Below are 27,954 nucleotides of genomic sequence, written 5' to 3' on the forward strand. Positions count from 1 at the left end.
CGTTCTTGTAGATCATTTTGCACATCGCGCTCTCCGTTTCCCGTACAACTGTCTTGGGGGCTGTCTAGGAAGTGCAGGTCCTCGTTGTGGTCTCTTAGGTTCGGGACAAGCGCTTGCACAATGCCCATATCCTAGACAATTGTAGCACTTAGTCTTGGACTGATCGTTACCCTTTTTGCTTGTTCTTCTCTGCAGCGTCGTTCGACGACGTTTGCATCATAGTCCTAGCAGACGCAGTCGTTTTCGCTGGCGCACTTATACGGCGAGATGGGCTCGCTGGAAACTGACTTTCTCGTGACTTTCGGAAAGCTTCATACCCTCTGATGTCGCGAAGCAGATCAACGACAGTTCCATATTTCTTGTCTAGCAAGGAGTAACTCATTTTTGCCGAGTGGAGGGTTCGAATTATCTCATTAATTTCGTCACTCACACTCAGCTTCAACTTAACGCAAAGTCGCTCTTACCCACGGACATATTTTAGTGTGTCCTCGCAATCCGGTTTTGCACTCGTTGCGACATTCGGCGCCAACGATCCGATTGACTCTCGGTGTGCACAAATGCAGATTCAAACGCAGTCTCAAACGCATCCCACGTTGTGCATCTATTTGATCCTAACCAGGTTACCGCAGTGCCCTTCATTTTCAACCGCCACATTCAGCTTCTGCTCTTCGCTCCATGCCGCAGATCCCGCAGTTTGTTGGAATTCTGTTAACCATGCCTTTGCTCCAATAACATCGTCCGTACCGCAGAAATCTTGAACGGCACTAGATTGGTCGGGGTGAACATACATCGCTAGAGATACCCCGTCGGACGGTGTCTGTGTAGGAGAGCGTTGTAACAATTGGGCGAAAGTGTCCATCATACGCAGCAGAGTAACTTCAGTGACATTTGAGGAAGAAGAGGTCCCACCTGTGTTGGCAAATGCTTCTTGAGTCTCAATGAACGCGAAGCAGGAGGCCCTCCTTTATATTTATGTATATATATATATATATATATACAAAGGAAAAATAGCCCAGCTATATATATATATATATATATAAAGAGGGGGAAAAGCCATTAAAAAAATAAGTAAATGATGCTAGACGTGTTTGAAATTCAAACTTACAGATTAAGATGGCTTCTATGGCTGCACGTAGAGAAACAGATACTCATGGAACGATGCGACAGCACCAGAGGACACGTGTTTCGCCGTGTTTGCGGCTCGTCAGCCCTGGGTAGCTGCGCATCGTTCGGGATTGGCAAACCAGGGGTCACTCAGCGAGCGATATACACCTGGGAGGGTGACTGAGCACTCCTCAATGCCACAGTTCACTCACAGTTCACTCACTGGCTCGCACTGTGGCATTGAGGAGTGCTCAGTCACCCTCCCAGGTGTATATCGCTCGCTGAGTGACCCCTGGTTTGCCAATCCCGAACGATGCGCAGCTACCCAGGGCTGACGAGCCGCAAGCACGGCGAAACACGTGTCCTCTGGTGCTGTCGCATCGTTCCATGAGTACCTATATATATATATAGCCCCCCCCCCCCCCCCCGCAGGACGCACCGCAGCAGCATTCTCAGTGATGCCTGATTGTCCATTCAGTTGGTCAATCCCGTGTTGCGGTTGTCGCCGTTGGTCGAACCTTTGCCTCAACTGGTCGGGTGACTGGTCCTCGTGACCACCCATGTCCTGACTCTAGTCGACCCAGTCATCCGCAGTGATGGACAGGGTGATGTCAGAATCGGTGCTGAGCGCTGGCACGGCACTCTTCTTTTTCTCGACGGATGTGCTTGACGGTACTGACGTCTTCGGTGCGACCCGCTTTCGAAGCATTATACAGCGTTGCCAAATCCCGTCACAAACTCAAATCTCAAGAATCCGTCGTATCCCACTTCTGAGTGTAGACAATTTTCTCTCGCTTCTCTAGATCAAAAACGCACGACTGCTCGGGAGTATCTTTATTTGTCGACTGCTCCTCTTTCGAGGGTGTGCGTCGTGTTGGCATACATAAACAGTTAGGTGCTGGGGGCCTCTTCTGAATCACGCGGTGGATTGGGGCCGTGCTTTTTTTTTTTTTTTCTTCGGGCCAAAGTGCGCGTATTCGCAAATTTACACATCTCTTCGTGATCCAGTAGAATTTGACCACTTCCTGGTTTCTGTTGTGGCAAGAGGCCCTATAGGTCCCGTGATTCCTTTATTTTTCCTGCATGAAGTAGTATGGCATCCTTCGTTAACACATCTAAGACATTCGAGTTCTCTCATCTTCACATTTGAGGGGAAGTGCTTGAGTGTGGTACATAATGCAAACATCTTCTCATACCGATGAAAGCCCTAAAAGGTAGGGATGAAACACACATAAAGAGCGAACTTTCAACGCTGGCTTGTTGGCATGCCTTTTTGTACAAACCTAGATAAGCCCATGCTTTGCTTTGTATAGCCGCTACACATGCACAGCTTACACATCTTTCCCCTCCCTCGGATATCAGAAATGCCTCCTACAGTGCTGGAAAAAAGTTTACGGAACACGCTCCGGCGCATTCCTTCCTCACATTGACACCCTAGCAGCGAATGGGAGTGTACGGACTTAAAGACATGTGCCTAGGTAACCCAGTCACCCGTTTGCACGTCCGTATGGTACCATTCGCTGGTAGCGTGTCACCCTGAGGAAGGAATACGCCGGACCGTGTTACGTAAACTTTTGTCCAGCACTGTACATCTCTCTTTCTCTTTTCCCTTTGAGGTTGGCGCTTTTCTTAGCGCGATTTAACTCTGCATCGCATTCGCAGCTGTGTATATGATCTGCTGAGGTGCCTATACCCCCTTGTCTTGACTTTGTCTACGTTCCCGTAAAGGGGTGTCGATACACCTAGCACGGTGGCCAATATCCGACCTCCCACATGACAGAGGGATCTTATAACAGCATTCTGTTTTGCATTCCAAAAACGAGTTCTTAACGTAAAGAAAAGAAGCATTGAAACTTGTGACCTCTCATGTGTGGAATCACTGGTGTGGCATACGACATGAAACAATGATATGACTTATCCGCGAGCGGTACCTGCAACGTTAAAAGTACACGTGACCTGCATGTCCACTTGTACGGATGTGTGAGGTGATCGACTGGACAGCACCCAAAAATCTTTCGATGGTGAAAGCCGAAAGAACGCGGTGATTGTCTGCGTATCGTAAGCGATCCAGCGGGAGAAACCCGTGCTTGAAGTAATGTACTAAACACCACGCAGACATCATTATTATTTTAAGTGCAGTACAAAGTGTGACACTACAAATGTACTGCTTGCGACACGGTTGTCTAAAATCAGCACCCTATGGTTTATCCCATCTCAAGTCTCCAGGTGTTGTAAGATCATTTATTTTGAGTAATAAACACATGCAGCACATGGGCTTCCTCTAAATACAATATTGCAACAACATTTTTGAGGGCAACCAACGGAATATGGGCTGCAGAACTACTGACAGGCGATTCCAGTCAACCGTGTCGCAAGCAAAAGTAAGTACAGTGAAGTGCAAACTGCCAGGTAAAGCAAAGTGATTGTCTAACACTTGGTAAATTTAATCTGTCCATCCACGTTTCATATTTTGGTGGTGACAGAGTGAACAAACGAATAAAGAAGCACGTACCGCATACCCACTAATTTTGTTTCAATTGGTGTATGTAGACATGCTAGTTACGAAATATGGCTGCCCGCTCATGACTATTGAATGAAACATGCAGGGTAATTTGGATTTATGCGCTCGCGGAGCATTAGGAGTACTGGTGTAAAGTGTTATTCATCTAGCCGGTATATAATATTCATGTGCTAATCTCTGTGTAGGGTTAGAACCAGGAAGGTCTCCGTATACGAACAAGGCGCTCGTTGTTGTGCTTCGTGTGTGTTCGTCGTTTTCAGCGCTGTTAACAGTATGAGAACCAGGAAGACCGCACGCTTTCAAGGCAAAAAGAGACAAGCCAACGGAGACACAGCATTTAGGGGAAACGGTGCCGCCTTCTTCCATACCACACGCTTTTCAAAAAGACAATAGTCGTAAATGATGAGGAAGCGCAACGCGACACTTTATTTCTGTGGATTGGGTAGGTAGGAAACTAAACAACGTAAAACATTTGTGCCTCTCAGTCCTAATTCAGTTCAGTCGCCTTCTGGGAAGTAGCATGGTCATTGCACATGATAGCCACCAATGAAACAAGAGATAATATTTAAAAAAAGGTGATTAAATGGCAGATCTTGGGAACGCGAGAAAGATGATTCTTCCTGCTTTCTTTTTTCTTTTTCTTTTTTGCATATGTAGTAATACATTTTGAACTTCACCTCATAACACGCTGAAGGCCAACCATTGCACTATACGTTTATCTCTCCTGATTTATGGAAAGCGCGGGGCGTACGTCTTTTTGTGACAATTAAAGTTAACTGAATGTCACAGAAAGGCGTACGCCTCCCGTTTTCAGCATATCAGAGGAGAGAGCGATGTCATTCTTGATTATGATTGGCTAGGAGCGTGTTATGCGGTGGAGTTCTGTTGGCTTCGTGATACCGCCGCCGAAATTGCCCTGAACGGCCTAATTTCGGTTCATTCCCCGCGCAAAGTATCTGAGCAAGGTTTTCCCTAATCTCTCCATCAACAACACCCCCCATCCCAAGATGTGAGGCTTGTCGTTATCTTGGCGTCACCGTTGGCAATGCTTTACGCTGGTGTAAGCTAGTGAACCAAACGGTTTGCACAGGCAAGAAAACGCTTAATTTACTCCGAAGGATCAGTGGCAATTTATCAGTGGATCAGTGGTCATGGGGCTGCAGTTCACGTTCGCTGCTCACGCTTACACAGAGCCCTCATTCTCGTGCGTATCATGTACGTGTCACCGTACGCAGATCTGGAACCTACACAATAGCAGGCTCTTGAGCGTCTCCATTGGGCAGGAATCAGAACAGCGCTTGGAGTACCTAGCTTCTCTGGAATTACACAAACTTACCTGGAAGCCAAGGAAAATCCCGCCAGCATCTATTCCGAGCTCAGGGGGCTCCGGTACTTAGACAACTTGGCCACATCCGGAAGCAAGCACTCCCTTTTCTATGCCGTCGTAAGAAGGTCACACACGCCCCTCGGCCACTTGGTAAGCGTATACGCTACTAGCTCCCTGACCCACAGTGAGAGCTCGCCTCAAGATCCTGCTGGCTCAGTTTCGGCATCATGGCGGGAGTTTGTACCTGCTACAACGCTCTACATTCCAGGCATGCGTAAAAAGAGATAGTGTAGCCCCCAGGACGATAGAATGGCGGCTGAAGACATTATATGCGATGTCTACCACTCGCATACTCTAGTGTTCACAGATGGCTCTGTTGATAGCCGTACCAGAAGTGCTACTTGCGCGTTCTACATCCCATCAGTGAACGTGGCCTGGCAAGGGAAAACATCGCGTTACCTGGTATCCTCTACGACTGCTGAACTCCTGGCTCTTCTACACGCTGATGCTGCGGTCCAGGTGTGAGAATTCGCGAGGGCAGTCCTATTCACAGACTCGAGAAGCGTCCTATGGAACGTGCTGAACCCCTTGTGTGACCATATTGTGACGACGACAACGGTGACTCATGTCGCGCGCATTACCATTCTGTCCATTAAGTCATTGCCATCGCCACGCTGTGCTGCCCGTATAATTTGGTGGAGGTGCGGGCTCCCTGCCCCCCTCAAACAGTCTCTACAAGAACACCTACAGGATGTGACCGGTGACTCCTTCGTGTGCTATTGCTCCGCCTCTGGCCCCAACGCTGCTGTGGTGGTCGTCGACACCCCAGCCCGCCCAGATGACGCGACAGACCAGACGACGCGACGACGGACCTGACCAGACGATCCCCAGCCCCGTAGATGACCGGCGTCCAGGACAGCAGCATGGCAAGGCGAGCATGGCAAGCCATGGCCGTGAACGACCATGCCAGCCATGAACGACCATCGTGCCCAGGAGGCCACGGCTTCGGGGGGGGGGGGGGGGGGTATTGTGACGACGACAACGGTGACTCATGTCGCGCGGCTCATGTCACGCGCATTCGCATTCTGTCCATTAAATCATTGCCATCGCCACGCTGTGCTGCCCGTATCAATATCTTAGCGCGAAGCGTCAGAAGATCGCGCGCTCAGCATATACTAACCGGAGAGGAGATATCGTCTTCCAATGGATTTCGTCCCACGTCGGTATCGGCGGCAACGAAAGGGCGGATCAGCTAGCGTCCTCAGCTGCAGCCCTTGTTTACCAACTCCGGACGACACCGAGAGGCAAATAGCCGTTCAGCTGCTTGTTGAGCTGCGCTACCCGGAGATACCGGACATCATGCGCGATCATCGCACCCTTCTTCCCAGGAAGGCCTCCCTCGAAGCATGCAGACCATGCTCCTTAGGCTACGCACTGGATCTGCGTTCGCTAACTCCCAACTATTCAAGAGCGGCTCTAGGGGTGACGCCGGCTGCGGCCACCGTCAAGAACCTGAAACAATCAAGCACATCCTGCGAGAATGCCGAGCATACCATTCTGCGCGCGAAGCCCACCTCCATCACTTCAGCTCTGGCACGCAAGCGGAGATCCTCTACCCCGAAGGTTCTTATGCCGAACGTTCAGCTAAGCAAGGAACCTTGTTCTCTTTCTGCAGCAGGCGGGTCTTGCCCAACGACCCCCCTAGCCCTTTGCACTCCCCGACGGACTCTTGCACCCTCCACGCATCTCCAAGCGTGGAGATGCGTACTGAAACCATGCAACTCCATCTTTTTTCTTTCTTTCTTTTTTGCTATAGTCGTGACGGTGCCCACTTCTGTGTGGCCAACAACGGCGAGCCGATTACCCCCTCTGTTGGCTATAGTCATGGCGACAGCACACACATTACACCGCCGCGTTTGCACCTTATGACAGGCTAAGTTGCAAGCGGCTCAAAAGCGATTGATTGATTGTGGCGGAGGTGGTAGTCGATCTTGGTGACCTGATTAACTTTCTGTAAACAGAACAGGTTGCCACGTGAAGATGCAAGTACGGGGAATATATTGAGAAAGGGAAAAATGGCTCCTCAGAACGATTTACCTGGCCTCTCTAATGAACGTCTGTCACGCTGCCTATGGGGCAAAAATTATTTCGAAAATCATTTCGACTCCTCTTGGACGGCCTTGTAGCTATTCGACGTTCGGTGTTAAAGAATAGAAAGGCGTAGTGTACTTTGCGGGTGGTTACAGAAGCGCTTTCATATAAAACGATTTAATAGCAGTTGTTACTGGCATAGCAAGAATCCGCCATGAACGGGCAACCCATACGGGTATACTGCTCGGTGAGCAGAGTTCTGTCGACATGGTTTCAGTTTGTAAGGCATGCGCAGACAGCAACTCACGTTTACAAACGTTTCTGTGAGTTTTGTAGGTCCTGTATTTAATTTTCTCTCTTTTCACTGCCACTTCTGTGAGCTAGAAGTCATCCGTGTGTGTCATAAACTGCGTGGTCCCTCAAGAGCACCTGCTCTATCATACATGTGTTTTGTCACCAGCTGGAAATTTACATAGTTCCTAGGCCTAACGCTATATGATCGCTCTGTCTGCGACACTTTTACCTGTTCTTGCGAAACGCTGAAGCCAACTACAATATATCTCACTGCTGCAATTAGTAACCATCTTTTACCCGTCTACCTCATACTTCCTGTATATGCCTTCGCATAAAGGATTAATCATCATCCAATGTGGTCTGTCGTAACATTTTTAACGTTATGCATGTTCTTACAGCACTGGTGTGGATAAAGACCTTTCAGGCAATGATAGATACAAGCATCGTAAGATAGTGATGGCTGCCCGTATAGGATGATTTGTCTTAATGCTTGGATATCCGCACTTTAGTTCATAGAACACTAACTCCACTGCCGTTCTACAAATTGTACTTTATACTTGCACTCATCCAGATTGGTTGCCGTCCAGAGATTGCGTCCTATTAGAGGCGCCGTTGTTATCCAGTACGTGGTGCGCGTTCCAACACAGTGCATCACTGTTGCTGCTTGCTTCTCAGCTTGTTATCCACATCGACCTGTTGTGAAAACAGAATAAGAGCCGAACTCAAGAAACGTGGCTGGTTGTTGTGGGCTGCGAATTTTTTCGCGTGATTTCTTACTCTGGTGCGCATTGGAGGAGGTGTTTCCTCCCTCCCCTCCTCCGTTGCTTCTGTCAAAAACCGCCTCCCACTCTCCCCTGTCGTTAACGAAGTTCATCAACATTTGCTTGTTCTTCTTCACCGCAGCACAAGCCTCTCAAAATTAGGCACGCTGAAAGAGTAGAAAAAAAAAATCTGGAGACACTATCAAATGAACCGGCTGGTATCGACGAGTTCTTCCTGTCTTGAGGCGATTCGTCAGGCAATTCTTTTAATTGGGCATAAGTATGGCTGCCTATTTTCTGCGCGTCTACTGTGCCCTTCTGACGCGACATGGAGGATGACAAATAGATTTCAGTCAGGAAAGCCAGAGAGTTCGTGTGTTTTCTTGTTCTATACTTATTCTAAGGTGTCTGACGGAGAAAGAGACAAAAAACTGGTGAGGTCTTTACTAAAACTACTGGCTTTAAAGCTATGTAGTTCAGAGCATTCGATTGCAAAATATTTTCTACAACTAGGACGGAGGACTGGGGTAGTTGTTTCATAGATCCTGTAGATGAAACAGCTCCAGTACACATCATAGCAGAGAGACACAGACAACAAAACCGCTGACTTCCAACTACTGTACGGACAACATGAAAACCTGCTGAAATACCTCATCCACATTGCTACGTCATGCATGCGCACCCGTTCAAACACATGTTCTCTACCATCAACAAGGTAGACTTTCCTTAAGACACAGTTTGTTCCAAATACTTGATCTCTACCGGAGTGATAGCCACCGACGCAGATCTGACACAGTTCTCAGTGTCCGCCATTGCAATGAGATACGGCGTTTAACCTTGGTGGTTTAGTAGACCCGAACTCGGTCATTCGACAAATCAACACATCGTGGTCTTCCAGAAATTAGTACCGCATGCTTCATATCCCCCATTCAAACTTCATCCACTTGCGTTATGGTGGATCCAGATCGCGAAAAAAAAAAAAAAAAGAGAAGAAGATGAAGTAAGGAGAATCCGCGTTCTCAAGCGCTCAAGCTATGTAACGAAAAGAAAACATCGCGTTTCCACACCGCCTACTACGTCAAGAGAAGTTTACAATAATCCATCCAAGAAGAGAAAACGAAATGCAAGCAAACAGCTGTGGTTGACACCCATCAGGTTGCGTCACAACCTTCTTTCTCTTGTCTTTCTAACTTTGTCCCCGCGCATTAAAAAAAAAAACAAAAACGCGATGTTCCTCGTTCCCTTTGGAATAGCAACAGCGAAAATTTCCTCTCAATTCTACAGCAAACTAATTTTATTTTTTAAAAATGTAAGAGGCTTTTCATGGTTTAAAATCCCCCCCCAAAAAAAAAAAAAAACAAGCAGCAACCGGACGCTAACAAAGTCTACACACCACACAACACTGTGTTGCGTGTTTTGCTGTCTTTGTTAGTGTCCCGGCACTGAGGGTTTTTAGCTATTTTAGAGTATGAATCACCGAACTGCCCAATTTTTAACCCTTTCATGGATCTAGAGAAACAACGCATTCGCTACTATTCTGGAAGAAACGCGAACCTGGTCAGCGTTTACCAACTCCCAGCTACAACAAATCGGCTCCGGGAATGACGCAAGCTGAAAGCACTATCGTCACCCCGGGATCACTGATTAAGGGAAAAATGCGCGTATAACGGCGCGCGGCAAAAACACATCGCAGACTGGAAGAACGGTATCCCTGAGGGATATTGTGCACCCCAGAGGCACGTTCCCCGGGAGGGCCCCCAGAATCTAAAACACTTGCTTAGTGAAACGGGACTAGCTGCTAACCATTTTTTTTGGACCTCTTCTAGCTTCGACTAGCTTAGACATGGAATTGGAGGACCATTGGATGATCTTAATCGCATGCTAGCTTCGTCTAATCTCACCCCATCATCATACTCGTGACGCTGCCCATAACTATGAGGCCAACAAACGGCAAGCTGTTCACACCATTGCCACCACCACCGAGTACTCGTTTTGAGTTCTCCGATTCGAGGTTCAAAACCTGTCATGGTAGGACTAGGTGTTCGCTAAAACTGCACAGTTAGGTGGCAGAACAGTTTTTGTGTCGAGTCCCTTTATTGCGTAGGCGTTTTATTTTTGACATTTTATGACAAATAGATGTTTACAGCATATGGATTTTTAATGGAAAATACGTGTATTTTACGAAGTCACAGGGAGAATATGAAATCCGAAACTTCCTATAGCAGTTGCTGAATTTTCACAACCAGAACATTCTGTTGTTTACCCTTCCTGATGCCTTCTTCATGATTTCCAATGGCACGATCAAATTTTCCACTTCGAAATCAGACATCCTGAAAAGAATACAGTTTCAATCACTGTTAGATCGTGGCAAATTATCCGGCAGGCACACGAAAGTCGCATAACTGAATTTGACTTTTGACAGTCGTAGCCGGGAAAAATGGCAGAGAAGAAAAATACCTTCCAATCTTGTTACCTCCAGTGACTTCTATGTATTCACAGAGAGTAGAAAAGTAAAAACACTAAATCAGTCACAGCTTACAAAGAGTTGCGTGGCAGCAAAGCGAAACCCTTATTTTCGCTGTTTTCAGGTCCTCCAGAGTCCCTAGAAAACTGCAGCGTCAGCAACCTGACGGAAAAGGGTTTCTCAGTGGAATGTCGAAGTGAGAGCGGGCTTCGAGTCGCCACTGGCTCCATGACAGCAGTTCCTCGACCAGCAAAAGGGCACGGAGCTGTGGTTTATGTTCTCGAGCTGTACGGCCCGCCTGATGTCGCCGACGTGCAGCATGGAATAAGCACACCTCAGCAACAGGTAATATAATATGTAATGTACAGGGTCTTCTTTTTTTATTTGTTAGACTTTTTACAAAAAAAAAAAAAAAGCATAAGAGCAGCATAAGTGCCTTCTTGACATCCTCTCGAAGGGAGTATAAACTACTAGATTAATTACCTAAAAATTTACGAATTCTTCAATTAGGGGCATTCGCGCAAAAATGAGACAGCAGAACACAATCCTCGTTTAAAGCCATTATACTTTTTTATTTATCATGAAGTTTGCTATGCAAGTGAGCCAAAACCAAACGAAACCGTGTGCACCAGACCCGCAGGGAGGGTATGACCTTCGCCGTCGGTGGCTTATCTGGCCAGCAGATAAGCACCTACTCCAATCATCTCCATAACTCCAAAGCACGTGACCCTCTGACGTGGAATGAGCCCTGTCCTCATTATGTGCGCGGTTTCGGCTCATTGGCATATCAACGCGCGTGCTCGTTTTAGCTTTTTTTTTTAATATACAATGTCTTTCAATGAGGATTGTCCTCCTATTCTGCTGTCTCACTTTTGCCTGAAAGCCCCAAATGAAAAAGTTAATTAATTAATTTTAGGTAATTAGTCATCCAGCAGTCACATACTCTCTTCGAGAGAGCGTCCGCCTGACCGTATAACCTACCTGCAAAAACGGCATCTATGCTGCTTTCATAAATTTTTTTTTGTAAAAAAAAATCTGTAACGAATAAAACAACACCCTGTATAGGAAAACATAAGCTATATCAACGTTTTGAAGGAGGGATTTCAAACCACATGTAAAATAGATGACAGCTGAGCGAACCGCTTTGGCCTCGCGTGTTTTCTAAACTCCTGCCTCTCAATTCCCCAAAAGTATGATTGATGGCACTGCTGAAAAATAAGATAACGGCGAAGAACACTTACTTTCCGTAACAGCCTCATGTCGTGACCACTGCAAGCTGTAAGGACTTCCGGAAATAATACATGTATATATGCATCGAGCTGAGTTCGTGGAACTTGAGCGGAAGTTAGCAGAAATGTAGAACACTACTATTTCGTTTAGAAGTTTCGTTAGAAGAAGGAATGGTTATTTACCCAAGTTTTGAATTATAGTCGATGTTTTGGAGGAGTGCATCATTAGTGGTTTTGACATTTCTTGCGACAGGTGCTTCTGCGCAACTTGAGTGGCGAAGAGCCCTGGTTCCGCATTTGGACTCTATCGCCGGGCACCGAATATGAGGTTCGGGTCTACGCAACTAACAATAAAGGCCGAAGCCGGCCTGTTGTGCTCTCTGCCTGCACGCTGCCTCCAGCCGAAGCCCTTCTAGACAAAGGTAATAATATTTTTCGGGTTCCGTACCACGACGATTAGTGCCAGTGACGTTTTTGGAGGTGTAAGCCCCTGACGGGAGACAATGGGTAAAAATCTGGGTCTGTAAGGTAATAGATTGTAAAACTACCACAGTTCAGAACTGCAGATACATTTCCTGTTACTTTGGATCATGAATGGCATGTAGAAGACGAACCTTTCTTGCTCAACTATTTTTCAAAGCGAACTCTTGAAGTGCACCCCATGGGAAACGGTTGACAGCGCTGTTGCCGATTGCAGACTTCCATAACAAGTTGCATATTTAGTCATATTTTGTCCGGTCGTCCGGTTCGTCCGGTTACGTATTTAGTCATATTTGTCGTGCAACTAATGCGAAACTGCGATAGGGGCTTCACACAATATTTCGAGGTATCTGTTGATAAAATATTTGTAGAGGGCCTCGTGGTCATTCTATCTAAACCGGCATATGTAAAATGAATTTTGTCGGACTGTATGAATGAAATGAAATGAATTCGATCGTGAAAGGCACAGCCAGTGTGGATGGAAAGAAATTTGTTCACTTGTTCACACCCTTGGTAACTTCCCTCTGCGCGATTCAAATGGTGAATTGTTTGGCAGATGTGAATTTCACGGTGAATTATGACGGAGAGAATAGGACCGTGTATGTTAAAGGAAGTCATGCACTGTACGACAGACCTCAGCCACATCATGCAGTTGCTGCAATCTTGCCCGCAACAGCATTTTTCACTATAAATTGCAAAGCGTCACTGTCTTACCGAGATGTGCACCTAAGCAAACCCGCAGGGCCCTCTTCGCTATCATCAATTCCATTCCAAGAGCGCAGCGACATTCCATCTTCTCGCAAGGAGAGTCGGGGCGATGGAGAGAGACATACTGCTTGGTTGCTTTTCCTGGGTACTTTATGCCTGCAATGCAGTGAAAGCACGCTTTACAGGGCACCGCCACGGACAGACGGTTAGACAGACAGACAAACACACGCGTTGTGGGGTTTCACTCCCTATTAGGAGAATGCACGTCGTATTAAACGAACACTTTGCAGTCCACGCAGACATAAGTGATTGAGTATGCTACCCTGAAGGCGTCGTTCCCTGTCGTCACAAACTGATCGACAAAACAGCCATAGCGTCGCCAAATCCTAGATGTCGCTGACGGCTGTAGCACGTTGCTACCGGAGCGCTTTTCCTTCCTCAGAGCAGTGCCTTGCATTCTGAACACCAAAATCCACTCATTGCGTATGATCGATGGGCTGCCCTTTTGCAGTATGGATTGAGCGTGCTTATTTTAGCGAATGGTATGTTGAATCGCAGCAAAATACGTCGGAAAATGTTCCATAATTATTTGAAATATGGGTCCTCTTTCTGCTTATCTACATCGTTGCCTGAAGAACCCCGGTCATGCATGCTAATATGTTGCTTTTTTTTATTCCATCGTTGTTTTCACTGGAAGCTACCGTTAAAATATGTGTAAGGATGTCGGAAATTATTTTGTCCAAGAGTTATTACTGCAGTTAATGCAGAGAGGTCCCGTTTAATTACGTTACTTGTATACTGTTATATTGTGAAACTAGTTCGGACGTGCTCCGCAAGGATTTCGTATAGTAACGTACAATATAGCCGTTAGAAGCTCTTTCCTTTCAGTTTCGCAATGGGCTGTTGATAATACACAAATAGGAACAGAACGGTAGTGCATGAAATAAGTTCGCGCATGGTGCTGCTGTTTATAGATATGGCGGACACTTTGACGTCGAATACAAATGTACGTAAACATTCGGCGTATGTGCAGAACACATTTTTGAGACGCAGGGGCTTTGAGGCTGGAGCAGTGTTCCTCCTCAGGTACCTCAGGTACCTGGCTATCGTCGTCGCGTGCAAGGAAAAAGCAGTGCCTGCGAAACATCGATTAGATCAAGGCGAGCGCACAATGAAAATAATCGAGACTGGTTTCGAAGTGCGCGCGACGTGACTCTGCCCCCGGCACATAATAGGCCCGGAGCACGTAGGTCCCAATGAGCCCGACGTGGTGAGTGGTTTGCGCGCTGCCTTGTAGCCCGCCCGGTGTCGTAATTGTAGGCTGGCTGCCGGACAGTAAAGCGAACCTGTTTTCACTTCCTTCTGACGGCGCACAAGGGATGGTGAAGCTCTATATCCGTGCTGTAGCTGTGTGCCTTCAGAGGTGGCTCTTTTCCAACATTCTGTTACTGCATTTGTTCCGGTACAACGAGAGTGCTCTGCAGAAGTACTATCTGAAGGTGACACCCCTATTTGTTGTCATGTCCCATTGCGATACCGCGAGGAAAAACCACAACGAAAATGCAAAAAACGGTTGGTTCTCTGGGCGACTGCCTTGGACATTCGGGTAAATATATGGGTTATTTCTGCTTCGTTGAATGTGCTTCTGAAAATGAGGACGTCACGACATAGAATGTACGCTATTTTTGCTTTCATGCAGTTCCTCCGTGGACGCTGGGCTTCTCCATCCTGCACTGGACGCTGATATGTGTCTTAATCCTAGTCATTACCTTGGCGGTGCTGCTTCTCATCTATTTGCGGAAAAGGCTGCGCAGCGGTGTGTCTAAGAGTATGTTTCGTTTTTATGTGACGCTTGCTGTTGTATGTTGTGATGCATGTAGCGACAGTTTTGCCGTTGTAGAAGTAACCGCTTGCACTTCCATGCATGGGTCGAAATAATCAGTTCAGCTAGTAGTTGCTGATTAAAAGCTTATGTTCGATTGTTCGAGCTCTTATTACAAAACGTCAATTTTCCAAACGGAGTTTAATAACAACAAATACTGTTGAAGTGCCTTTTCATAATTTGATCGAACAATTTTCAACCTTACTCGCAAACGCTGCCAACCTTTACGGAGCGATTTAGTAGAACAGGTACAATACAAATAAGTAGAAACCATATTTCACAAATAAGATGTATTCTACCATACAGTAAAAGCAAAAAAAAAAAAGAGAAAAAAAAAAGCGAACGCAAAAACTGCAACGAGTATTAGTAACCAGAAAACTCGACATCCGATCTCGTGATCGACAGCGTCTGTCTGGGAATCCGTTCGTCCAATAATAATATGGGGAAAACTAACTTTGTTGGAAACTAAGATTACAAGCTAACTTTTTGCCGAAGCGTGGACGCGTGCTCGAGAGCCTTTTCAGGAAGAGTACATAAGAAAGTCAGCCTCGTGAACGTCCTATAATGTAGGGTAGACGCCTATTCGAGACTAATTACGGCGTACCTTATCGTTAGGTTACAGACGTTATCTCATTAATATACCCTCCTGGATTTAAAAGCTTTTTGTGCATCCCTTATTTCCCATAGCTTCGTTAATCGGCAACATATTTTATATTTATTGTGGAATGCTCTGCCGCATATTTGTTATACTTCGGTACACCGACGATCTCTGTAGAATAACAAGGTAGTTGCATTGGCAACAATCAAGCGATCAATTTTAGCGGTGCGCATAACATAATGTCTGTTCCTGACGGACAAAACTCTGCTTTCTCTATATAATTCGGGTACAGCTTAGTGTCCCCGAGTTCCTCTATACGTGTACTTCACTAATGACTGTTGAAGAACGTCCGCCCACGTAAAACACGCCAAGGACTGCTGGACAGTTTATTGGGGCCCCGAATATTTTTCTCCCAGACATGGACCACGAGACAAACTTGGCCAACGAAATGTGCCCCGTAGAAAGGAGCCGTTTCTACCAGCAGCTGTTCGAAGTCTGCACCCGCCGTCTGCGAGTCGAATTATCGAGCGATCGATATCGCAGATCGAGTTATTAACGCGAAATATCCTCTTTCCCCCACACAATGGTTCTCACATTGTGCGATAGCGCCGCCGATATAATTTGGCCTGTTTTCCGAGCTGGCTAATTCTTTGAGGTGCGTAATAAAAGGCCTCCCGTCTAAGGACTCGCAGACGAGCGAAGGTGTGCGAAATTGCTGGCTCACTCGCTCGCGAGTGGTTAATTTCTCCGGCTCTGCAGCCCCATATTTCGAGACGTCGCCGAAAATCCCCGATGGAGATTAAGGTCCATAAGTAAACATCTTCTTTCCGTTTGTTCTGGTCTTTAATAGGGGCCTTATATGTTTTCATTGTGCTAACATCAGCGTTATTATAACTTCTGCCTCGTAAGGAAGTACTTCCTACGGGGAGAGGAAGGTACTTTGGTGCCGGCTGCTTATTGTCAATCATTGGCCCCGGACGACGGCGGATGTTCCTCAATACCGAGAATAGCCGCTTGTTCAATGTATCACGAGTGTAGAAAGCACAGCATACAGAAGAAGGAACTTTTGCCCACTCCGTAATAACTACGTTCAGTGATACTGCGTTGCAATTATATTCACTGGAAATCGCTCTTGAAGCCTGTGTTTGCATCTTTACTCATATTCTCTTTTTACGTTAACATCATCGTAGAACGCATAGTGAAGGATAACAAGGTGTTACTAATGAATCACCGTCAATTTTTCATGTATTTATTATTATTTGTATTTTTTTTTTTTTTTTTGCACAGGCAATAACACGAGTAAAACCAAGTCGCCGCAAGTTGAGGAAGAACCGTAAGTCCCCGCGTTATTATAATAATTCAGAGCGTTACTGTTCAACTAACTTACAAATACGGCTACTACAATTTCCAAGGTGGAGCTTGCAGATGACTCAGATGAGTTCTGTGAGTCGCAGCAACAGCAACATCATTACTACGAAGGATGAAGTCACGTCGCTCGACAAAAGAAGTAAGTTTGCATTATATGCATTATGTAATGGCAACAAAGTAAATCCCTGAAAATGTATGTGTCAAAGTAACGCTTTCGGTAAACCTATCTTTCAAAACGATTGCCAGTGTAACAGCTTTTCATGCTGTACACATACCTCGGCAAAACCCACCCACGAGCATGCTTACTCATGCTCATTGTGGGGCTGAGCATGAGTGGGCAACCGGACAGCTGAGGTGATCGGTAACGAAAGGCTCCGGATTATTGCGGGCGCTATGTAGATCAGACGGACGAAGACCACATAAGTGGATCTCTGTCCCACCATCATCCTAACCATCACAACCGCCCATTAAAGGGGCACTAAAATGCGAAAACAACTTGACTTTAAATTACGTTACACGCGATGCTAATTTCGTACTTGTTATCATAATTCAAAACTTCGATTCGAAGCTACAATCAAAATTATACCGCACTCTTTTGCGCTTCGGCGCTAAGCAGTGAACGACGCTTCAGCTCGTGCATCGGTGTTCTTAGTCCAAGATGCGTGTGCCACGCTATGGAGGATCAGTCCCGGTGAAAAACAAAGTGCGAAGCGGACTGGCATCGCTGTTCGAAGAACGTGAAGATAAATGTTGTCAGTGGAACATTTATATGTGGCGAAAACTGTTGTGGGCTATAATTCAGTGAATCGCTATTGAAAAATGCAACGCAGCAGTGCGCGTCATGCCACGCATATACGGAACACTACGATCAGACCCGTTCTAATCCACGCACTCACGGTAGGTTTGCGCTCGCTTCTCCTATTGTGTCATTGGATGCCGCCAATCTTTCCCTCCTGGGGATCCCATTCGTTGCCGCCACAGACGGCTCTGTTTTCATTGCGTTTTTCTTCTAAACGGTAGCGTTGTGAGAACTAATTTTGGTTGAACTGTACTAATTGAAGCACGGACTTTCGTTTGAGAACAAGTTGTTTTTGCATTTTAGTGCCCCTTTAAGTCCTTCTCGATATCCTGAACAGTGACGATGGCAGCATAAGACCATGGGCAAAAGGCGATCTTATGGCTCAAGCTGTGTTGGTATCGGCTAGAAAAGGAAGAGAGGGAGCAATCCGCTAGCGATTTCCTAAAACCAACTGTTTAATAATCATCTGTTACGAATGTTGGGGCGCGAGCACGCGACTCTACACCGTGATGCTGCTACACGGAGGAACGTGACATTCTCCACGAATGTGTCATAACTACATACTTGACAAAAGTCACTCCGCATGAGCATGCTCAGTCATGCTCATCGTGGCCAAGCTGAGCATGTGCGAGCAACAGAGAGCTGAGCGGCAGATGAGTGAGCATGAGTAAGTGGGAGGCACAAGGGCTGACCGTCTGGCTGTAAATGGGGGGGGGGGGGCAGATATGTTTAGTAAAAAAAAAAAAAGTAAGAGTGCACCTGCACTAGATACATAGGCTTTTTTGTGCAATACCTAGATTTAGCTGTTTGTAACAGATACCTATATAATTTTAACCGCATATTGAATTGTACGTTGTTGTGCGTCGTTGAGCTCTCCACTGTTGAGCACTCAATTGAACGCAGGCTGAATTGCACATAACCGAAAACAAGAGATCACGTGACAAGTCCGTGTTGGCAGATTGTGCGATAACTTCGATCTGCTTGTCAACTGATATGCCCAAATATCAGATCGATATTTCTGCACGATGTGCTCGATTGTTCCTTATGTCTTGCGACTGGAAAACGGTGTCATATAGATGAGTTACACTCTTCAGTCCTTTTCTGTATTCATTAATTTGACTGCATGGTATTCCGGTGCGGTCCGCTGAGAACTACACTACAACTTCGCGGTCAATGCTCTGATGTCACAATGTTCGTCCCAATTGTGCTCATAGTTTTTTTCGAAAATTGAAAATTACGGGCAACAGTGTGTCGAAGAAGCCACCAAATGCGCATTGCTCGTCAAGTACGGCGGAAAGACTACATTGCACGCGTGAAACACTGGGCCTAAAACAAAAGTTGGCTGCGTTGGCTAAAAGTCGGCTACTTAGCCAACATGAACTGCAAAACAGTCGGGGGCAATAGATCACTGTTGCTCGACAAATTGGGGATTAGTTCCAATCAGACGTCGCCCGAGCCGTTTTACCGCAATTTTACTAGCAAGTTAAAAATATGTAACGTTCTCTGTGACATGTATAACTTGTTGTGCTGGGTTTCCAAGCAACAAGCTGTTAGACTACGCCGCCAACGTAAACTGCCTGTACGGTGCTTTACGATACCTTTAGCCGCAAAACGGGGTTATTGGCCCCCGAGTTCCGTCCTGGCCCCTGTCCGCATTTGCTACTGGCACTCGGTGCATTGTTAGGTGTAGCAACAAGGTGTTAAAGGGGCACTAAAATGCTCGCACAAGTTTACTTCAAATTACGTTACACGCTATTGTCGCTTGTTGTCGTAATTCAAAACTTTGATTCCATTATGCAGCTACAATCAGAATTATACCGGACTCTTTCTTGCTTCGGCACTAAGCAATGAACGTCGCTTCAGCTCGTGCATCGGTGCTGTGAGCCCATGCTGCGCGTGTACGCCATCAAGCAGTTCCGGCAAAGAACATAGTGCGACTACGAAGCGAACTGGTGTCGCTATCCGAAGGACTCGAATATAATATTGTTGTCACTAGAACATTTGCGGTTACTGTTGTGGGCTGCAATTCAATAACTTGGCATTGAAAGATGCAGCGATGCGCGTCATGCCGCGTATGTACACAACGCTACACTCTAAGAAAAAAAAGGAGTAAAATGGGGAGTAATTGCAGCTCCTAGTCCCCTAGACTGCAGTTACTCCCCATTTTAGTCCCCTAACACCGACATTTACTCCTCAGGACTGCAAATTGTCACTCAACTTCGTAAATGGTCTTCCGAATGCAACAGTCTACGTAAATATGTGCTCTTGGTCAATTGGATGGCATAAGGCTGTATAACTCAGTCAACTTAGCGATTTTCCTATCACACATAGTAAGAAACAGTTAGCGCATCTTTCTTCGCAAAATGTGCCCCATGTATGTCGAAAGATTTTATATCACTGGATATATCACGGTTGACGGTTTGGTTCAAAGTATTCTCATGCATGCACACGAATTATGTACCTGGTACTCTTAGAACAGAGCGTGAAATGCAGTCTCGACTTTGTGACATTCATTTACTCCCGTGATTTTACTCCCTAAAGAGACTACTTTTTGTGGCAATGCATTTAATCCCCAAAAGGAGTAAAATTACTCCTTTTGTTCTTAGAGTGTAGGACAGGGCCCATCCTACATCCACGCGCGCATGGCAGGCATGCGCGCGCTTCTCCTGCTGCCCGATTGGATGCCGCCATTCTTTGCTTCCTGAGGATCCATTCGTTGCCGCCAAAGACGGCTCTGTTTTCATTGAGTTTTTCTTTTAAACGGCAGCGCTGTGTGTACTAATTTTGCTTGCATTATACTAATTGAAACACGGACTTTCGTTTGAGAACAAGTTGTTTTTGCCTTTTAGTGCCCCTTTGAAAGCTGTTTTCCTGTCTGTGAGAGACTATCAGACTATACTGAACCTATAGGACTATCGGAGGTGTTACTCCATCAGGTTTTTCTTGTATAAACATGTCCATTGTTGTTATCGTGATTTAAGAGGATATTCCGTGTGTTGCTACGCTTAATTATTCACACAAAGTATGTACAAATACTCTATAATCTGAAAAGAACTTCCGTGCAACAGTTAGAAGCCGTTTAGTAAACATTCCCGCCGCAAATGTGTCCGTTTCCCTGAGGAGAGTATCCAGGCAACACAAGGCGTAGGACCCTTTCCTTTCGCTGAACAGTGGACAAATATTCCATGCGAGTCATCGGCTATACTGCGACCCTATTTCTGTGCGGAAATCTATGCAATCAATCTTGGACACTGGTGCCTTCGCTGCGATGCGGAACACCACATCCCTCCCGCGTTTATCGTTATCCGTGTTCACTTTCTTACATTACTGTTAATTCCTTGTGTGACAAGTCCTGAAAGAAAGACGTGATGGAGCAGATGGATCATTGCTAGACGAAAAGTTACAGAAAGGGTGATACCCTAGTCACACGGCTAACTTAATGCATTAAACGGAATGGCATTTACTTCACCTCCTAACCAACCATCATCTCGAATGACATCGTTCTCTCCCCTGATTTGTCGAAAACAGGAGGCGTACGCCTTTTTTGTGACAATTATGCGGAACATAATTGTAACAGAAAAGGCGTACGCCCCCTGTTTTTAACAAATCAATGGAGAGAACGATGTCATTCGAGATGATGGTTGGTTAGGAGGTGAAGTAAATGCCATTCCATTTAATGCATTAAGTTTGCCGTGTGACTACACTCTTAAAAATGAACTTCACCGCACAGCACGCTCCTAGCCAACCATCATCTCGAATGATATCGTTATCTGTCCTGATTTGCTGAAAACGGGAGGCGTACGCCATTTTTGTGACAATTATGAACAGCATAAGTGTCACAAAAAAGGCGTACGCCTACAGTTTTGAACAAATCAGGGCACATAGCGATATCATTCGAGTTGATAGTTGGCTAGGAGCGTGCTATGCGGTGAAGTTCATTTTTAAGAGTGTATAACATGCAGGGGGCCAAAGGAACATATGTATACCCCGTAGACAGTATAGAACAAAGTGGGTTTTTCCTTGCGCGACAACCGTGAGTATAACAAGGGACGTCTTTTGACACAATGGCCTTGATGCAGACGCTGCGTAATTACAACAATGCCGGTAAATGTAGCAGTGCTGGCAACACGCTTATTGGTTGCAGTATTCAAATTATTAGCGCGATTGAGATAGAATAACAATAAGAGAATTATGCGCACACAAGCGTCTTACTCGATGGCTGCGGTGGATTACAGCAGCATGTTTCGTACTTCCTAACTATGAAACTGTGGGCTCCAGCAACCGTAAAGTCCTCTGCTGCCTGAAGAGGGTCCTGGTATGATCCAGTCGGCGTAGTGTACAACAGCATCCGTTCAACGACATAGAGAGGGAATATAGAGTGCGCAACCGCCTTGGCGAGGCTCGAAGTTTTGATGCCAGTAGGCGACCCTCTCCATTCTCTCTCTCGCTCCTTCTGTCAAGGCAAAAACGAACCAAGAGCGAACCGAAGGACCAATGAAACGCGAGTGCGCAACGAAAACAATGAGCTGAATTCGCTATAAAGCCGGTTCCTTATCAGACAGTGCCAAAGACGGGGTGCTGCTGCTGACACAGGACGTTCCAAATTCCGCTATCTTTCTCTGGTGGTCTTATTCATGCATCTCGCTATCACACTGTTTCTTTATTTCACTATAATAGTAGAGAGTTTTAGCTGACCATTAATAGGGTGACTTGCGTCGAACCGTATGAACCGGAACCAATCAGTGGATACAATTCCGAGTCACACACGACTGTGATTGGTCCCGTGCAATAGGCACGATAACCTTACCAACTGTATACTAAAACTCGCTATTAGTGAGTTTTAGTATATCGTGCGCTGTCGCTCTTGCGTACGTAAGGGATAGCGTGATGGTTCTGCGCAATGCGCAAAGCTCTCTTTATGCTCCGCGCTTGCGCAGAACCATCAACGCTATCCCTTACGTACGCAAAGGCGATAGCGTACAGTATACTAACGCTTACTATTGAAGAGTTTTAGTAGATCGCACGCAAAGGCGATAGCGTACGATGAACCAAAAATTCTCTATTATCTCTTCCGTAGGCCTGTGTTGGCGGCATTACGGAAGCAATAAATGCCACGAAATTTCGAAGCGTACGCGCTGAAAGACGCTCACCCCGTGAGTCCCATTTGCAAACAAGGCCCGTTCTGAAACGCTTATTTTAATATATATTACGTTATTTTTACATATATAGAACTGGTCAGTAATTTGCATGAATGTTACAAGTATAGATTCTTTTCTTCTGTGAGTGTACTACGGTCATTGTTATCAAATTTCTTCTACTTGTATTTTACCCTTTAAAGCTGTATAACGTAAACCTCGTAAACCTCGCTGCTGCGAAATGGCGATGCTAAGAGCTTACATCACTTCTGTACGAGATTCTTTGGCTTTAAGAAATATCCTTTGTATGTTCTCAAATCATAAATAAACCAAATACGCGAAGTTGTCTAAAATATGCATCATACAAGGTATATCTTAATAGCTCGTAAGGCAGAAAGAAGTATCCTTTCGGGAACGTACAACAACTTTATTCTGGAACGTATCAAACTGATATGCCTTTACAAAGAGTACATCGCAAGGGGTATACACAAGGCACTAGGGGTCAAGCTGTTTATACCCCAAAGAGTATAAACTTTTCTAGCAGTGAAGAGTTATAGCTGGAGATTTGGCGCCCTTAGCTTTGTATACCACGCGTGAAACAATCCGTCACGTTAGACAGTCTATGGGAAGGATTTAGAATATGCAGTTGTTACGTCGCGTTATGAGGGAGGCCAATCTTTATCTATATGTGTGTGTATGTTACGTTGCGAATATTCGATATACAAGTGATACGATAACTCTACGTTTATCTTGGCGCAGCGTAGATGAAGTTCAGTGGCCGAGGAAAGTCCAGCGTAAAAAGTAGCATTTTACTTCTATTGTCTTTCTCTCTATTCAGAAAATACGGTGGATATATGATGACTCTGACGGTCTGCTGGAGGTCGCCAAAGTGGTAAGTAGCTTAGTGTTACTGCTATTTCTGGTGGATCCACCTCGGCTTCAGGGATGGCAAAAGCCGTATGCCAGGGAGGAAGAAAAAAAGGGGTTGGGGACTGCACGAACGGCGAATTTCGCTTATTCAACAAAATGGAATTGTGTGTTTTGTTCTTCACGTTGTTCTAACATTTGGTCTAGCAGCCTTCTATCATTTCTTCAGCAGGACATTTTAGGGTACGCGTCAGTAGTTTTGCAAATAGGCTGTGGGTAAAAACGCTAAAGAATCTGCGGAATTGCCGCTACCCGTGTACAAGTTTAAGTCGACGCTGCTTCTTACTGGCCGATGTTCCTTTTCGCTTCTCGTCGCTGGATCTGAAGCCATTGAGCTCCTCCTCACTTTTTAAGCAAAACTGCAGACTTGTTGTTCAACCGTAGCAATACATTGTGATCCCCAAAGAGTACTATCTTTCTAAGCCGAAATGCTACGAACTGATCCAGCCACTTACGTATACAAGCTCATATGGAGCAATCACGTATTTTCTACATTATTGACGTGCTGTTTCGACAAAGGGATGAAACACTCTTTGACATACACCTTGTTTGTGTTGTTGTTGTTGTTAATTATTGACTAATATTGTTGTAAATTATTGTCTCGACACATAAAGCCACGGATTTCCCATTATCATATCACTAGTTCCATGTTATCCAATTCGAGTATAGCTTGCGGGGCGCTCTCTACAGGATATTCCACAATCTAATAGGGCGCAGTATAGACTTGTACGTATCTTGAGTACGTACTCAAAATACAGTTTTTAAAATACTTTTTCTGGTATTTTGGTACTCTACGCAATACTTTTTTGCGACAAGTATTTTTAATGTATTTAAAATACTTTTTTCGGTATTTGCTACTCAGTACTCAAAATACTTTCCTTCCTCGTCAAGCCATATCCAGCACGCTTCCCGCCGTGCCGAGATTTTCAGCTCACTGGAATTTAACCCCCTTTTTCTTCTTTTTCCTTTTCGGTAATTCGCGAATCTGTCATTTATCCTCTTGTACAATAAGCTGGTCCCAAGCCTGGCCTTGCTTGTCAATAGCCAACTTCGTCAGAAAACCGTTCCTATTCGTATTGCCAGGTAAATCACCAGGGGATTAGGTACAAGATAATCCTGGCATTTATTTCCTTGGTCATCAAAGCAATAAACATGTGACAGAGGTTGAAAGACACGAACCGACATACAGGAGGGATTACGAAGTTTTGGGTCAGAACATATGAACAAAGTTTACTTGGGTTCACCAGCATTACTTGATACCAAGACGTTGCAAATGAAAGATATGCATGGCTGATGAAGTTTATTCCCTTCATTTGTAAGGCCATGTTCAGAATACGCGTTTCACTTACTGCTAATACTAAAGTACTTTAAAGAGTATCTTAAATACTTCTTAGAATATTTAGTGCTCTACTTAAATTACTTTCAGTTTTGAGTATTTTGTACTCTATTTTAAATACTTTTTCCGTAGAGTATTTAGTATCCTATTTTAAATACTTTTGCGCGGTATTTTGTACAAGTCTGCAGTATACTGACTCGCACGGGCGCCCATTTGTTAGCACGATCCTTTTCTTCGCCACCGCTACTTTCCAGAAAAGGGGAAACGTGAGACAGAGGAATTAAATCGTGGCACGGGCGAAACATTTCTTCTTTTTGCTGAGAATTGATGCAGACATGTAAGGCGATCGTCTTCGCTTGGTAAGTTACACCATCTCGAGTACAATGAACAGCAACGTAAGCGAATAGAAGAAATTTGGCGGCGTCCTCGTGTCTCTTTCTATCCGTTGTTATTAAGTTGCGCTGATTATATCACGTGTACTAGTTACCAACTCCCCGACTTTGCCGTTTTAGTTGAACAGAAGTATAAGCTTCAGAGGTGTCCGTGACATAACACCTATTAAGACAAGGCGTATATTGTCTAGCGAGGGAGATACGAGCTTTTGCAGCGAATCTCACATGCATACAATTTCACTGACGCTATTGCCGAAGTATCGTGCCTGTGTAACGCGTAGGCGGCACAGCCGTTCGACGTTCAAGATACACAAACACCCCGGGTAACGCGTTCGCTTTAGAATTCCTAGCTCCGCGCAGGCGAAACGCTCCTTCCCAATGCTTCCATGTGTTGAATGAGAAGCAGGACATTTACACGCTCAAGCACACCATCACTCTATTCGCCGCGTTACGTTTTTGGCTTTCCATTGAGCCAAACTGCGGTGTTTACTGATCTTTCTACATATAGTGAGACATTGCAGTGGTGTTCTGACGCTCCTCTAACGTTGCTTCAGTTGCGGCGTGTTTCGAAGATAGATTATCATGCAGATATCTCAAGCACATTTAAGAAGAAAGAGAACAGAAATTGGAAAGCCGTGAAAATTGATGTATGTCGTCCACACTTTATGGCTACAGGGTAGGTGCACAAAAGAGAGTTGTCGATACGTTGCAGTGCTCTGTGTGCTCCTCTTTCAAGCTGTGTCGATACGTTGTAGTGCTCTGTGTGTTCCTCTTTCAAACTGACGTAGTTGCATCTTCTGCGTTTGATGAGGGTTACATACACAGGGACTTCTCTAACGCCTAATGCAACCGCATTCCAGGAATTACGTGTCAGCTAAAATAAGTACTTTTTCGGTCGAAATATTTCGCGTGCAGTCACTCGGTAGCCAGGTCCTTTTGTGAAATCCGGGATGGTGAAGTTGCGCTGTCCGAGCCTCTGAGCAACAATAAATGCATAACAATATATATATGTATATATTGTGAAAGTATTCTCCGTGACCTGGTTTTGTCATGCCTACGGCAGCATACGGATGGTTTTATCTCTTGGGTAATAGCACTCTCCATATTTTTGTATTCAGGAATCGATTTTTAAGCACCGCGCTACATTAAAACGCCATTATCTAGACGCTCCTGCAGAGAACAAAAATATTTGTTGTGCTCTCGCCGCTAGCCTACTTTTCTTATAGCGTTATTTTTTATTCTGCTTTCTTCTTCTTCTTCTTTTCTTTTTTTTTTTTTTTGTATACCTGCTCTAGTTCGCGCTTTCTGGAGAATGTAGTCCTCGCTTTCTGTGGAGCAACATATCCATGTTTTCCTTTTACAAAATCGTCATAGTCAAAAGTATTGAAATAATTGAAAATGTGCACATCGCTTCGCGATCTGTGTGTGTGTGTGCGCGCGCGCTGTATCGTGCTTGCAGAAACTCTGACACTTCAAAAAAGAAAGGAAGAACAGCTCCAGTTGAAGATGAGGGAGTAGACGCGGCGGTAAACTTGTTACAGTTGCTATCGTCTTGTAATAGAACCGTGCAACCTAGAAGGGTCAACTGATGGTGCTACCGTCAGCTTTGCCAAGCCTTGCGGATGCCATCAGAAGCAAAATACATGATGGACGAAACGTGAGGCGTATCAGAAGTGAAGTGATTCTTGTAAATCCTGAATGAACCTCATGCACTAAATAAAATCCAAAAAGCCCGGATTTCCGCACTAATGCCTCACGTACTCACGTAACTTTTCGCTTTGTCTTCTCAAAAGTTAATTGTCAGGAACTCCATGTTTGAACCCTGCACAGATTGCGGAGCCTGAATCAGCAGAGCTGCCGTTTCTATCTTCTCCTCTCGGTGAGATGCCTCATGAACGTTTTTCATCACTTCTTCAGTCACAAGAGCACTGAATCCCCGAAGCCTAACATATTTATCTTTAGAGGTGATCAGTAGGTAATCACTCTCTTTCTCTCTCTCTCTCTCTCTCTCATCAAATATTGTTTGTAAAATCTGCCTTCTGCGCGTGCAGTTACAGTTTATCCTTGGGCACGGTGTTCGGTGGCGATAAATCAGGAGTACTAAACTGCCACGCTACATGTTGAAATTGCGTAAGGTATTTCTTGCGCTTTTTCGTAATCCATTTTCTCTCGTTTGGCCGGTTCTCATGAGCCGTGCAAATGATTGGTTGAACGTAATTATATATCATTCGAGTTCGTTATGTAGACCATCGTCGAGGGAATTGGTGCCCAACTCAGATTGCCTCATTTTCCATTAATATCTAATCTACGGCGGTTTGACAACGACTCGACAAGATGTTTAAAATGAAAAGTAAGAGCTAAAATTTCTCGGATATGTAAATGCATAGCCTCGTGAAATACCACTAGTGCACTGTTTTCTGTCCTGTATTACTTCTTCTTCTTTCAATAGAGTTCGGCAACTTTTTCCATTATTATTTTCGTTAGCGCTACGTAATATTTCCCCCAAGGAGCTTTGCGCTGCGAACGATGAGCAAACCT

General features: G+C 45.3%; 1 protein-coding gene across 1 annotated transcript in view; it reads left to right on the top strand.

Annotated features, from left to right (window-relative positions):
- The window catches only part of LOC135378033 (hemicentin-2-like), a 470,485-nt gene that overhangs the window by 265,033 nt on the left and 177,498 nt on the right, over positions 1-27,954 (top strand). Inside the window, exons 9-14 of the mRNA XM_064610861.1 lie at positions 10,687-10,907; positions 12,045-12,213; positions 14,679-14,807; positions 16,747-16,792; positions 16,872-16,966; positions 23,600-23,653. Coding sequence (XP_064466931.1) covers positions 10,687-10,907; positions 12,045-12,213; positions 14,679-14,807; positions 16,747-16,792; positions 16,872-16,966; positions 23,600-23,619 — 680 coding nt within the window. The 3' untranslated portion in view covers positions 23,620-23,653. The remainder of the gene's footprint in view (positions 1-10,686; positions 10,908-12,044; positions 12,214-14,678; positions 14,808-16,746; positions 16,793-16,871; positions 16,967-23,599; positions 23,654-27,954) is intronic.

Source organism: Ornithodoros turicata, chromosome 1, assembly GCF_037126465.1.
Source record: "Ornithodoros turicata isolate Travis chromosome 1, ASM3712646v1, whole genome shotgun sequence".
Lineage (NCBI taxonomy): Eukaryota > Metazoa > Arthropoda > Arachnida > Ixodida > Argasidae > Ornithodoros > Ornithodoros turicata.